This window comes from Notothenia coriiceps, unplaced genomic scaffold (genome assembly GCF_000735185.1).
Source record: "Notothenia coriiceps isolate Sejong01 unplaced genomic scaffold, NC01 NC01_scaffold00000501, whole genome shotgun sequence".
NCBI classification, from domain to species: Eukaryota; Metazoa; Chordata; class Actinopteri; order Perciformes; family Nototheniidae; genus Notothenia; species Notothenia coriiceps.
Genome location: NW_011333202.1, coordinates 20,722 through 34,280, shown reverse-complemented (window position 1 = coordinate 34,280; position 13,559 = coordinate 20,722). Strand labels below are relative to the sequence as shown.

The 13,559-nt window shown below is 39.6% G+C and overlaps 1 protein-coding gene across 1 annotated transcript; it reads left to right on the top strand.

Moving 5' to 3' along the window:
• The first annotated feature begins 8,095 nt into the window (after positions 1-8,095).
• Positions 8,096-12,921, top strand: LOC104955299 (MICOS complex subunit MIC27). The gene is made up of 8 exons (XM_010782587.1): positions 8,096-8,193; positions 9,135-9,233; positions 9,327-9,452; positions 9,919-9,973; positions 10,809-10,907; positions 11,995-12,086; positions 12,184-12,303; positions 12,913-12,921. Exons 1-8 carry the CDS (start codon positions 8,182-8,184, stop codon positions 12,919-12,921), a joined length of 612 nt encoding a protein of 203 aa, XP_010780889.1. The 5' UTR covers positions 8,096-8,181.
• Positions 12,922-13,559: the final 638 nt, after the last annotated feature.

Here is a 13,559-nt window from a genome sequence, read left to right as displayed (position 1 = left end):
AAAATGACTAAGTACATTTACTCAAGTACTTTACTTAAGTACAAGAGTAAGAGTGTTCCTTCACTCTGGTAGCCTACTATACTTTGACTTAAATACAACTTCTGAGTACTTCTCCAACCTCTGAAAATGAATCAAAATATTAAAAAGGATAAGGCTGGCCGTGAAGAGAAGGCCCAATCCCAAACCTACGTTTTTTAGTCCTTTAAACGTCCACGTGTAGACACTCAATCAAAACCACCTGAAAGCGAGAGAGATTCTGCACATAATAGGCCTCGTGAGTACAAGTAGCTTACTTCTGGCTCTCTGTGTTTTCATTCAAGCTCTGCTCTGTGTGTGTGTGGCACGAGCCATTTTGTGTGCGTGCGCGAGCACCGGTGGGTCTCTACCGGAGATCGTTGTGGTTAGCATCTGGTGCTAGCTAGCCAAGCTAACGGATATAAGGAGCTTTTTCAACAACAAAGTGGAGGGAGAACTCTCTCCTGTCAGACTGAGTCTCAGATAACCTCAGCTCAGGTGAAGTAAAGGACTCTGTGTTTAGATGGTTAACTTTAGTCTAGTTATCTCAGTGGGTCTCAAACGGTTTGTTTTAAAAGGGGAGTGATTTGTAAAATATCTATAAAGAAATAGTAAATCTGTTTACAGTTCTGTTTCATATGTATGTTGAGAGATGTATCCATAGATCTCTTCATTTTGCTCTCAAAGGGCACCAGATTGATGCTAAAAGCTTCAATATTTTAAAAAAAATCTTCCCAAAGGAGCATGCCCCCGGACCCCACTAGAGGAGGTGAGGACCCTCCTAGAGGAGGTGAGGTCCACACTCCCCACTTGTAAAAATAGCCCTTTACCCCTGCTTACACCTATATGCCGTGAGCTGATTACCGAGCCTTCATTATAACAGTCGCGGGTACACTGTGTGTGCGTGTGGGGGGTGTTGCTGCCGTAGAAAATTCAACTGTAGCGCTGGTGCATTAATGGGAAACCCTTAAAGTTTGAGCACCCTCTATGAAACGTCAAGCTACCCCACAGCACCCCCTAGAGAAAATCTCTGGCGCCGCCACTGCAATAACACCGAATTTGGTGATGATTCAATGGTTTACAGTGAAATGTACAGCATACTTTGGTCATAATCTCGCAGCCCTACAAATGAACTGAGATTTCCACATAAACGTTCTTTAGCAAGTGTGCAGAGCAATTTTGATTTAAAAAAGCAATTTGAAGGTTGAATATTTGTAAGCATTTTTGTGTGTACATAAATAATTTAAGATGTAAATTAATTCCAATTTATTTTTAGTACTTTCTATTTTTATTGTGTCATTTGGTGGCAACAATGTGTGCATTNGCTTTAAAACAAATGAATAATGACTCTATATAATCCATATGTAAGGGATAATGTGCAGCGACGCCGTCATTATGGGGAAAAGAGCACCGATGAAGGCACATTATGCAAACGATATGACTCCCAATATTAATTGAAATGCTTTTATGGATTTATAAAATGATTTTATTGATTAAAAAAATAGTTGTATGTATTGATTTAAATTGACATGCATCCGCTAAGAAAACTAGTACGTTGCTACTGTTTGAACTAACGTAGCAACGGCAGGAACTGCTTCCATAGTGTTTTTGAGGAGCTTTTTGATTACAGATATGAAAACATCGTTGCTTGCTTTAAAAGTAGCACAATTCATTATGTCAAACCTTGGAAAGTATCTAGATATCCCTGCCCTAATGCCAAAGTAACTGCCAACTGAATATGTGTTGCCGTTTGATGTCTATGTCTGGACCGCTGCGTAAAAAGGAGGGTTTCTGCCCCGTTACTTCTCTTCTTACTTGTATAAGAATAAAACACGGAGGACGGAGATCTCTTTTTGTCCCCCGCTGCAGCCTAGCAGCTGATCTCAAAGCATGCTCCCCTCTCCTACAGGGTGGCGTGCTCAGCTGCAGCTCACAGAATCAGCCCCCTGCATAAACAGCGCTGGAAAGAGCAAATAGAGCGAAATGAGGCATGGCTAAAATGCAGGATCTGTTTGGTATTTTGAAAAAAAAACTATATTTATATAGCTATGGCCCTACAATATATTGTTCAAAAATAGCATGATAGGTCCAATTTAATAGTCAGCTAACCATCAACATTGGGACATTTTAGTGGCTGAAAATATGAATATATTATGAATATGAATATGAAGATCAATTATAAGGATGGTTGCCGTTAAAATAATTGATTATTTGAGCTCTATATTCACACACTTAATCCAACTGAAGCTCATTGTGTCATTATAGCAGTGAATCTGACTCCTCTCCTGGGTGTCTCCGACCTGCGGGAGTTGAGAGTTGAGAGCAGAGAGAGGAGGGTGTCTGAGGGAAGGGAGCGGCGGGTGTCAGAGTGCCGCGAGCCGGAACCGTTGGATGGGCTAGAGCAGCTGTACCGGGCCCTGGAGCAAGCCAACGTGACGGCCCTAGGGGACTCAAGACCCTGTAGCAGGCAGGAGTTTCGACGTTGTTTCACACAGAGAGCCAGGGACCCTCTGCTCAACGACAGGCTGCACCGGGTCCGAGCCCTCCGCAGCACCTTGAAGGTAGCACAAACACAGATTATTACAATAGTGTCCCTCTGCAGAGCTCCATGCTTAGGCCAAACTCCGGTGCTGGGTCCCATCTCGCTTCTTAGCATACTAGTTGAATTGCAACTGTAGTATATTGTGCAGTAAATTGCTTTACCATGCTTATCCTTAATAAGTAAAGTAGTCTACAGAGCGTATATTGAGTCCATCGTATCACACCAAGCCACACAACCTTAACTAAAAACCACAAAGAAAACTACAAACCAAATGTTAACATGTCATTAAGCAGGAAATAACTTGTACAAACCTATCATGCCGGCTAAAATGATTGGTCATGCTTTTTATAGTACTACGGCTACCTTTTTTTGTCAAAGCACTTAAGATATTCGTTGCTATCGGGATGTTAAGAGCATTCCATGGAATATAACAAAATGTGTATCTCAAGCCGGTTTTTCAAACGTACCAACCCACCTTTAAGCTAATGTTAGCTAGCTATGATGTCGTTAGCAAAAACTAACATACATTTTAGCACCAGGGGAAAAAAAATATATAATGTATAAAATATGTCAGAATAAGATTTTAAATCAACGTCTTTGTATTGTGTTGCAGATATGCACTGAAGTTAGTATGCTAACTGTAGTGCCAGTCAGTCCTCAAACAGAGGGAGAAGGAGTACAGCCGCTCCGATTGGCTGGTCAATAATTCACGTGGTCCGTGTCTTGTTTTAAGATTTGTTCTTTTAATTAATTGCAAACGTTGCCAACACACAATACGTGACAATTATAAGATAGTATATTTTGAGGTGTAGTCAGTTTGAGCACTGGTGGAATTGTATTCTTGCTTTTCTGTTAGCTAGAAGCTAGGCTTTTTGTTAATAACAATACACTTTAAAGGTAGGGTATGTAAGTTTGAGAAGCCGGCTCGAGATCGCTAGAATTTGAACACGACCGGAGAAAATCTGCCACTTCCTTACAGAGCCCCTCCTCCAACACACACGAACGCGCACATGACCAATGAGGGCACGAGATAAGTTTGTGCACAGATGGAAGGCTGACAGGCAGGTAGGCCATCCAGTTATTTTAGCCGGGCCGGCTAAAATGATTGGTCGTGCTTTTTACAGTACTACGGCTTCCACAGATGACATTTTTTATTGGATTTTTTGCCAAAGCACTTAAGATATTCATTGCTGTCGGGATGTTAAGAGCATTCTATGGAATATAACAAAAAATGTATCTCGAGCCGGTTTCTCAAACTTACATACCCTACCTTTAAATGTATATTTTACAGGTGAAAATTATGCCTACTATTTATTTGAATAAGTTGATTCTGAAATTAACATTGCACTTTTAATGTTAGTTTGCTTGCTGAATTAGCATAGTTGACTAACATTCATAGTTTAAGAGCGGAATTAGCATTTTTAGCTAATGTTCAATTCATTAGGTCGGTAAGTTATTTCCTGCTTAACATAACGTTACCTACTTTATAAGATAAAAACACAAGGTGGTATTGTTAACCTTAAACATATGCCATCATATCCTCATGATTGTCACCTGCGTACATGGTTTCTCGATGCGTAACCAAAAGTGTTCAATGGAGCATGTGGCCTGAACCTGGGGCTTTGCAGCTAGACCCTTCTTGATTATTTGGGAATTTACAGAATAATTACACCTGGAACGATACAACTTTGTCACTCCTTGTTGTCTATTTGCTCCCCACAGGCCAAAGAGTCGGAGCTGGCAGTAATCTGTGCGCTACTGGAGGACCCTGGCCTGTGCTCCCAGACCTTCAGAGAGTGGAAGCAGTGGCACAGCGATCTCTACTCAGACATCTGCCAGCTCAGCCCCGGCGGCACCAACGGCCAGGACGACCTCTCCCCACTGGCCCCACCTCTTATGACCCACACACACTCCTTTATTGAGACACATGTGTGAAAGAGAGAAGGGGAGCAAAGACTGAACTGATACATACACACACACACTCACACAAACACACACAGAGCTTTACATTGAGTCCTCTCTCCTGATCAAGACTCTGAGCACGCACTCACTCGAACACACACACACACACACACACACACACACACACACACACACACACACACACACACACAGGTACACACATTGTAAGATGTGTAAATATCATAGAGGGAACAGTCTGAGACCTGCGTGTATGAACTTTTGATAATCCTGAGGACCCTCACAGGGTGCCTATTGCATGCCTGAACAGAAAGCATTAATCTTCCTTTGTCTATGGAACTCAGCATAAACACCACACGCTTGTCGAGCAAAATGGGAAGAAAAGGAAACTTTTTAACACGTTTGTTACTTTGTATTCTCTTGGTTTCATCTCTTTTTATTTCCTATTGATTTTAGGGGGCAGGGGGAGCTATGTAGCAGCAATACAGAGGAGAATCCTTTTCACCACAGCACTGTACTTTTGTACTGATGAACTTTGCACCCAGAGCCACCAGTTCTCCCCCTTTCTCTCTCAATCTTTTTTTTCTCTCACTGCATATCTCGCTGATTTACAGAGACCTCACTTGTTATTCCAGGCTGATCTGATAGGACAGTGCAGGGGAAAGTAAGGGCGTTGACTTTTGAGACTGTGAAAAGTAGCCGTCAATGCTGGTTTATCTGGCTCCCTCTGGGAACCGGTGAAAACAAACGTTGAGGACCTATTGTACTGGCTAGTTGCACACTATTTCAAACTGTGAACTGTTAAGAAAAAAAGAAACAATTTTATCCGCGGAAGGAGGCTCCTCTGACTGAGTGCAATTGAACTTTTCAGTTTGCATCCTCTCTACCCGCCTTTTTTTATTTTCCTCTGTGTTTCTGTCCACCACCTCCTCTTCATGTTTTCTTTATTTCCTCTCTCTCTCTCTCTAGTCGTCAAAGACTTGTGTATATGTGTATACTGCTTTGTATACTGATGTAAATGTTTGCGTTCCACTACCACTGTGATATGCTTCTAGAGGTAGCGGAGGGAAGACAGAGAGTATGTATTTGCGTGGGTGCAAAACAATTTTCCTTTCTCTTTTTTTTCCTTTATTTTCCTTTAAACAGCGAATGCAAGAGCTAGAGAGTTATTTTCAAAGGAGTCACTCACTACAAAGAATGCACTTTCTATATCTCTATATCTCATTGGCTGCATCACAGGGTCTATGTCTCATCGGCCTCTTTACCATTGCTGTTCAAAATATCAGGTAAATGCATTTGCCGTCTCATTTTCTAAAGATTTGTGTACAGTCTACAAATATATTTAAACATAGAAGAATATATAAATCTATTTACGTTTTGTGTCATAGATATAATGTAAAGTATGATGTATTCTATGCCAAGGTTTTGCAGTGTTCCCCTCTTCACTCTGTAGACGCAGGGTGGCAGAACAACAACACCACCATCATTGACAGTTTTTACATCGCGGCTGACCCTTCTCCTGGTGATGTGTTGCATGAGAAAAGTCCCGGGACTGATTTGATTGGACAGGGTAAAAAATTGTGGATCATTTGTTTTTTTTCTCCCCTTTTTATCTTCCTCTCATGATTGCAAGATAATTAGACTTGTAGCGCATGATACATGCAAAAGTACTGTTGAAGAATGACCTTTTCTTTGTATGTATTCTTGTTTTTTCATTCGATAGTGTTTGAAGACACACACTGTACAATAGCTGAGGCAAGCATTTTTCTGCTCCTTGGTTACTTGATCTAATGCAGGTCCTCCTTTAGCATCCTAACCAGGAGGCTCCTGATTTAAGGTTTTGTTTTACATAGAAAGACTGACACTAACCAATAGACTGCAAGAATCTTACCTGAGTTGAAACGAAAGCTATTTTGACATTCCCTCGAAGCATATGAACCTGAGCGGTCAAAGCCCTCCACACTAAATGGTCTGTAATGTCTGTAAAACCCAGATGAACCATTTCATCTGCAATATCAGGCCAAGGACTCAACGGTGTCGAAGACTCTGAGAGACATGCATAACACCTGCTGCATCCAGCACTATCTGTACTTATTCTTCATACTTTACTGTAGTTCTTTAGCGTAGGTTCAGGTTTTTCATCATGTCACACTGTCGTGAACTATCAAACTCACCCCAGAGATATAGCTCATGTTTTTTGAATGGTTAATTTGAGAGTACCACAAAGAAAACTAAATGATGCAAGCACTTTCCCTGTGCCTCCCAACCCTCTCTTTGGCAACGATGGACTGATTATACTGGCGACCCTACACACACACAGCTGGAGAAGAGTTACAAAACAGTTTCAGTCTGCAGATTTCTCTCCACTTCTCATCTGTAGTGGTTTTCTTTCATCAACCGCTGCTCCACTTAGCAGGCGACACACACTGTAGATTAGGAAGTGCAGGTTATGATTTGTAGGCGCAGACTGTGTTGTTATTCCTCCCCAGATCTTTGTGTGTGTAGACATGCAGAAACAGGCCGAAAAGGGAGATTCCACTGTGTGTTCTTTCAGGGGTGTACACCTCATGGTACATTGCACAGGTGTGTAAGATGTAAGTTGCACTGCGACATTAAAAAAGGAACATATTGCTCTTTTTCAAGGATAATATTAGCTTACTGTTATTCTGTACATTAAACTGACTAAAGATGATATTAAAAAAGAAAGAAAATGACATTTATTCTTCCTAAAGTAGCCTTTTTTGGTTTCATATATATGAATATATATTACAAAAAATACAGATTGTAAACTTAAGTTGTTAAACTTTGACTTCAATAAACTGAATCCTCTGCACTACGAGCTATGATCTGTTTATGTGTACCTTTTCTTGGATTGATAGAGACAGCATTAGAGTGTTTTATGTGCTTACGTAACCAAGAAGCAGATTTCCAATTAAAGTGTACGTAAAAATACGACAAGTAGGCCTACAAATGATTATCCATGTCCATATCTATATCCAAAATCGAAAAATGAATAATTTGATATTTTCATAACAATTTGTTGTTTTTGTCAAAAAAAATTGTTAAGATTGTACTATTTTTTTCTTTAGCAGCTAATTATGATTTACAACGTGATTAGGCATGTAAAGGGTTTGCATGTTAATTGATACATTTTGCACATTTTCTTTCTTTCTCCCCATATTTTCCCCTCTTGTGTGAGGCCATAGTGTGTTTCTACTTCACCTGCACATGTATTTTATTTCTATTTACTTTGTCGCTGCCTGGCCGTTTTGAAAAACAATGCACAAATAAAAGTTAAAACATACTTAAGTTGGTTCAATTCCATAACAAATTAACAAGTTAATGAGAACCGTCAAGATTTCTGTGAACCAGGGGCTTATTAGAGTCCGTTGTGTCTGGGGGCCCTGTGAACCTGTTTTGCCTTGCCCATAATAAACCACTGCACATCATGTACAATTGCTTTACATGTGGAACTGCAGTGACAGTTTAATCCTTTAAAATGTCTTTTAAAATGTTAATAAAAACGAAATGATATATTTTGTGTTTTAATTACACAAAGATTTACAAAACAACATTGATTACCCATACTGTTGTTGGTTTGAGAATACGTGCTGCAGGTGCCGCTGATGCCCGGCAGGAGTCAGTAGTACCCGGTCTTTGGATCTGCGTCTCTCTCAGCCTGCAGAAGAAGGAGGAACGCTGTCATGGCGGCCAAGGTGAATGCTTGACATTTTCCTCTTCGTCAAAGTATATTTTGTAAAGAATGAGCGTGTGTGGGGTTAACATTAGCTGACCCGGAGTCGTTAACGCAACCTTGAACTGAGTGTCACTTTAAAACCTTTAACACTGCGCTGCATGGACACATTGTTGCTAACTGTGCTAGCCTCGCTGAATGAGTCAATGCTAACTAGACAGCGTTTACTAACGTTAGCAGACAGCAGTTTGAGCAGTACTCACACTATTTATATTACCTGCATGTGTTACAAACAATATGTGTCAGCCGTGACGTTGTCTGCAATATAGACGGTTTTGACCAAGCAAAGGAAACATTACAATTACGTCAGCTAGTAGGCAGTTGTAAGTTATCAGATGTAAAGTACATTTACTCAAGGACTGTACTTAAGTACAAGTTTGAGAGACTTGAGTATGAGTATTTCAATTTTTTGCTACTCTGTACTTCGTGTACTTTTACTCCACTGTTACTTTGCAGATGAATGATGTGAAATCAACAACACTTAACCTGGAAAGAGACTGTCCTTTCCAGCTGTGATAAACACATGAATGCATCAATAATTATAAATAAACATATCGTTCATATTAAACTAAAATGGGACAGTTTGCATAATGAGTCTATAATATCTATATTTTGATGACAGTACTTTCTTACTTTTACATGATTATCATTTTGATTTCAGGACTTTTACTTATAAAAGAGCATTCCTCAACTCTGGTCCTTCTACTTTCACTTTAAGTTAACCTAACACTGACACTTCAAAAGTAATAGTCCTAAAATAGCAAGTTTGTGGTTTAGCTATTTTACACATGTTGATCATTTCTCTCACTCATCTGTCAATGAGTGATTTGTGTCTGCCTGTTGTTTGTGTTACTGTGTGTTGAAATATTTTAAGGTAAGCTGTAAACTTTCATTGTTTCCTAGGTGGTGATGCTGGCCGTCCCGACGGTGATGGGCATAGCCTCCATCCGTGTGTATACTGTAAGCGAAGCGCCCACTGATGGACTGCTTACTCGAGAAAGGGTATGCTTTTCTAGAAAGAATCAGATGATTTTATATGAGAGAGCTAAACTGTTGAAATTGACATCTAAATACTGACACTCCCTCTGTCCGCAGCTGAACATCTACACCCCGCTGCCAATGTTTGCTCAGGCCCTGTTTGTCCCAGAGACTCCCGGTGTTATACAGAATGGGTTAACTACAGCCAGACAGGGCATACGACCCTTTGTCCAGGCTGTGAAGGTATTTCCATTTTCTTGTGTACACCTTCAGCCGTTTTGAGAACATATTAATTTTCCCACACAACATCTGCTGCTGAATGAACACATACTTTCACATCCTGTCTAACACTCAACACCCCACAAAAGAACAACCATTTGACGTATGTAAATAAGTGTTTTATAAAGGGAAAAACTAGAATACTTTGCAAAAGGCCTTATCTTGCATCTGCAGTGTTAGTGTCCTGATTTTCGCTCCTCTTGTGGTTACACCGTTCACTCCCACATGCTGCGAGGGCTCAGTATGAGGCACGTATGACTCTGTACTGTAGTGTGTGTGCAGTTAATTCAGCAGCTGCAAGTTCTGCTGCGAAGAGATCTGGCAGTTTGATTCTGTGGAAGATGGGGAAAAACCGCTTCAGGCTGATACAGATGTAGTTTTGTTCTTCATGTCCTGTTGTAGCGGTTTATTTTTCCTTTGTTCCCTGCAGGGTGCCTGCATCTCTGTGAAAACAAAAAGTGTAAATCTATACCATAAAGGACAGGGTGAGTCAACAGGAGGAACCTTAAGGTGTCATATATGATGTATATTAAATAATATTCTCCCTTCCTGAAACTTGAAACATCACTTATAGTGCCCTTAACGAACGTATTGTTCTGACGCCCTTTGAAAACAAATCCCACATTTTTAACTAATTATTTATGGCCTCATTCAATCAAATCTTTATTAATTAATGTTACAGTACATAATGTTACTATTTATAATCACAAACAGCTTACTGTGATGTGATGGTGAAGGATTCTTTGTGGCATTCGTACTGTTATGTCGCTAACCCAAGAAAAGATACTAGATATAAATATTACTGTTAATGTTATTATTATTTATGTTGCAAATCACACTATTACCACTGCTTGTATTATATTATGTGATATTACATTATCTTAATTTATATTACATTATATGATATCTTATTATAATATGTTATATTATATTATATTAAATAGTATTATAATATCTTATATTTCTTTATTTTATATTTTATTATATTATGGTATAATGTATACAGTTTTCTTTTTACTTTTTGACTTTAATTTCTTAAAAAAATTCTAATCTGGTTTATTTTATTTTTCTGTTGCACATTTTGACTTTAACTTCTTATCTTCATATACATTTTTATTACATTGTGTATATATAATATGTATGTATTTTCTATATATATATATATATATCATTCCTAAATGTAGCAACCGTCACAAAACCCAATGTCCCAATGTTCTGAAGTATATAATGACAGTATGAGCAGGAAATCAGACAGGCGTTCAGAATTGTGAAATGTAGGGAATTGTTATCCCCATGCTCACTGTCTCCTGTGTCTCCCAGATGCGTACTATTATTTGAAAGACCCTCCCCCGGAACTTCTTCCCAGATTTGGCACCATCACCATGGCCGGCGTGCTTGGCATGTTCTTGGCACGGAAAGGTAATCCGACCCAGAGTGACTCTCGAGGATACATAGAGCTTTCTAGGAACCATTGTTATGAAATCAATGAATCTGCCTCCGTATTAGCGCGCACAGAAATATGACATGATAAACCAACCACAGTTACCACATTTATTTCCTTTTATAGGCAAACATGTGATATATTTATTTTTATATTTGTACACTGATTAACTGGGAAACAATACATTAATCTGTAATACTTTTTCTGTTGTTACTGTATGTAGCATTGATATAACTGTTGTATTTGAAACAGACTATTTTACATGAATAAAAACAAATCTCTGCCTTGCATTATAGTAGTTGTATGCAAGCTTAATGCCTCTTAGAATGAAATGTTCCCCATGCAGCTGTGTGTTAACGTAACAGATGTACATAACAAATCATCAAAATGAGTCACCATGCCACCCTGAATACGGACGGGTGAACCTAAGATTTTATAAATAATTCATACCTTCTTTATTTTGCTTACAAGTCTCAGATGTAATCTCAATCAATTGGATAACACACAACAGCTCTTTCATACAGAAGGTGCATCCATGGCACAGTCTTCACTGGATGCACATTGACCTTTGGTTGACTCGGCAGTTGTCAACGATTATCAGCATTCATACACCACAATGTTTACACACATTAATGTTCAAAAAGCTCTTTATTTTTCTCATACTGCCTGTGCTGCAGCACCTCTTTTCACCCTCTGTCTGAAACCAGAGCCCAGTCTGCTCTGATTGATTAGCCGGCTGGTTCTGTTATGGTTGGTCAACTGCTTAGATATTTCCTGCCCCTTAGCCTATAGCGTACTATTTGTTGGAGCGTTAGCAAATAGAAGAGCAAGTGGTATAGTGATGTCACTAGTGAGTCCAATGGAGGCGATTCAGGCAGTGTGTGGGAGAGAGACCTCTTCTGGATTATGGCCTCTGCAGACCATTTACAAAAACCTATATAACGCACTACAGGAAAGGGAATACCCAGAAAGCCTAATAGGGCCCTTATAAGGCCGTACTTTAAATTACGTTTAGTTTTTCCATGTGTTCAGTGACATTGATTGTAATTGTTAACTGTATTTCAGGCTCTCAACTCAAGAGGGTAGCCGTTCCTCTGGGTCTGATGACTGCCGGAGCCTCAGTGTGTTACCCCGCTCAAACTGTGGCTGTTTTTAAGGTAACATTATTGTGTCTCATGCGCTGACTGCCAAATGGCATTAAAAAAGCAAATTGTTATCAAGTTTAATTCAATTTATTGTCTTTTTGCTCCCAAGATCACGGGTAAGAAGGTATATTCTGCTGGTCAGTGGACCGGCGCCTCGGTGTCTTCACTGTTCGCCTCCAAGCCCCCCCCAGAGCCGGTGGCCCAGGAGATTGCTGCTTCACAACCACAGGTCAGCAGTGATAATGAGATACTACACAGGTTTTTTTTACTGAATATTATATATAGATCTAACCAGGGGTTAAATTGGGATTTGATATGTGGGGTGGCTCTGTGTGAAGGGGGGGGGGGGGGGGTCGGTGGAGGATCTCATTATTTGACTTTAAGGGCTATACTGTATATGAGGCCCTATAAGCAACTGCTCCATTATCTGTATGAAATGCACACATTGTTGCCACCAAATCTGAGACTGCCAAGGCACANTCTGTTTTCCTCCATACCCAAATCCCTAAAAACGGGGCTGCAACGGATCTGATACAGACTGATACAGATTTGAAAATTCTCTGACGTCAGGAACCTCCTCGTTCCTGACGTCAGAGAATTTTCAAATCTGTATCAGTCTGTATCAGATCCGTTGCAGCCCCGTTTTTAGGGATTTGGGTATGGAGGAAAACAGAGAGGGTTGTGTTTTCTGACACTTTGTGAGTTCGCTGGAACACCGGGGACACATATTAATGTATCAAAGACGTACAAAAGTGCATTTTGCATGATAGGTCCCCTTTAAGTTATTTTGGACAGTTGCTTTCAAATAATATCTAAAATGGTATCTTCCTTGCTTCAGGCTGGATAAATGAGACTTTGATTGTACTGCATGAGTTGTGTGAGGGGATTGAAAAAGGGAGATTTTATATACTTTCGTTGTTGAGGCGCGTTTCCTATTTACTTACATTTGTCAAGACTTTTCTCCATTTTCAGATTCTTTGTTCATCGTGGGGCATTTGATTAAAAAAACTTCTCCTTAACAAATTCAAGGTAACACAGGGTGAGTAATTGGTATACACATGCTTATTTCGGGTTATTCCATTAAGAAGTAAAGCTAAAGTTCCCCTTTGTTCACCAGAAAAGTGAAGGGCCTTTTGTCTGCGTTACAATTGCTTTTACTTTTGATAAGATTTTTACTATGGAGTATTTTACAGTGTTGTCAAATATACTTAAGTGAAGTATCTGAATACTTCCTCTAACACGGACTAAATTAAACCTTCTTAGCATTAATGCATTGTATGTATTGACAAATGTATGCTGTGTTTCCTCTCAATAACCTGTGTAACATAACCTGGCCAGCTCCACTTTCAACTCATACCCTGCTTACATCTGATTTCTTAATATTACAACAAAGTTAATATGCAGTACTGTAAATTCTATGATCATCTCTAATTAAGGAAATCATAATTTATGGCACATTAGCTACTTAAAAGCCACTTTTCTGAG

What these genes read in the sequence shown, in the direction of transcription:
- LOC104955299 (XM_010782587.1), top strand. An exon ending in GACTGCTTACTCGAGAAAGG is followed by an intron (nt 9,234 to 9,326) that starts GTATGCTTTTCT and finishes CTCTGTCCGCAG; the next exon opens with CTGAACATCTACACCCCGCT. An exon ending in CATGTTCTTGGCACGGAAAG is followed by an intron (nt 10,908 to 11,994) that starts GTAATCCGACCC and finishes ACTGTATTTCAG; the next exon opens with GCTCTCAACTCAAGAGGGTA.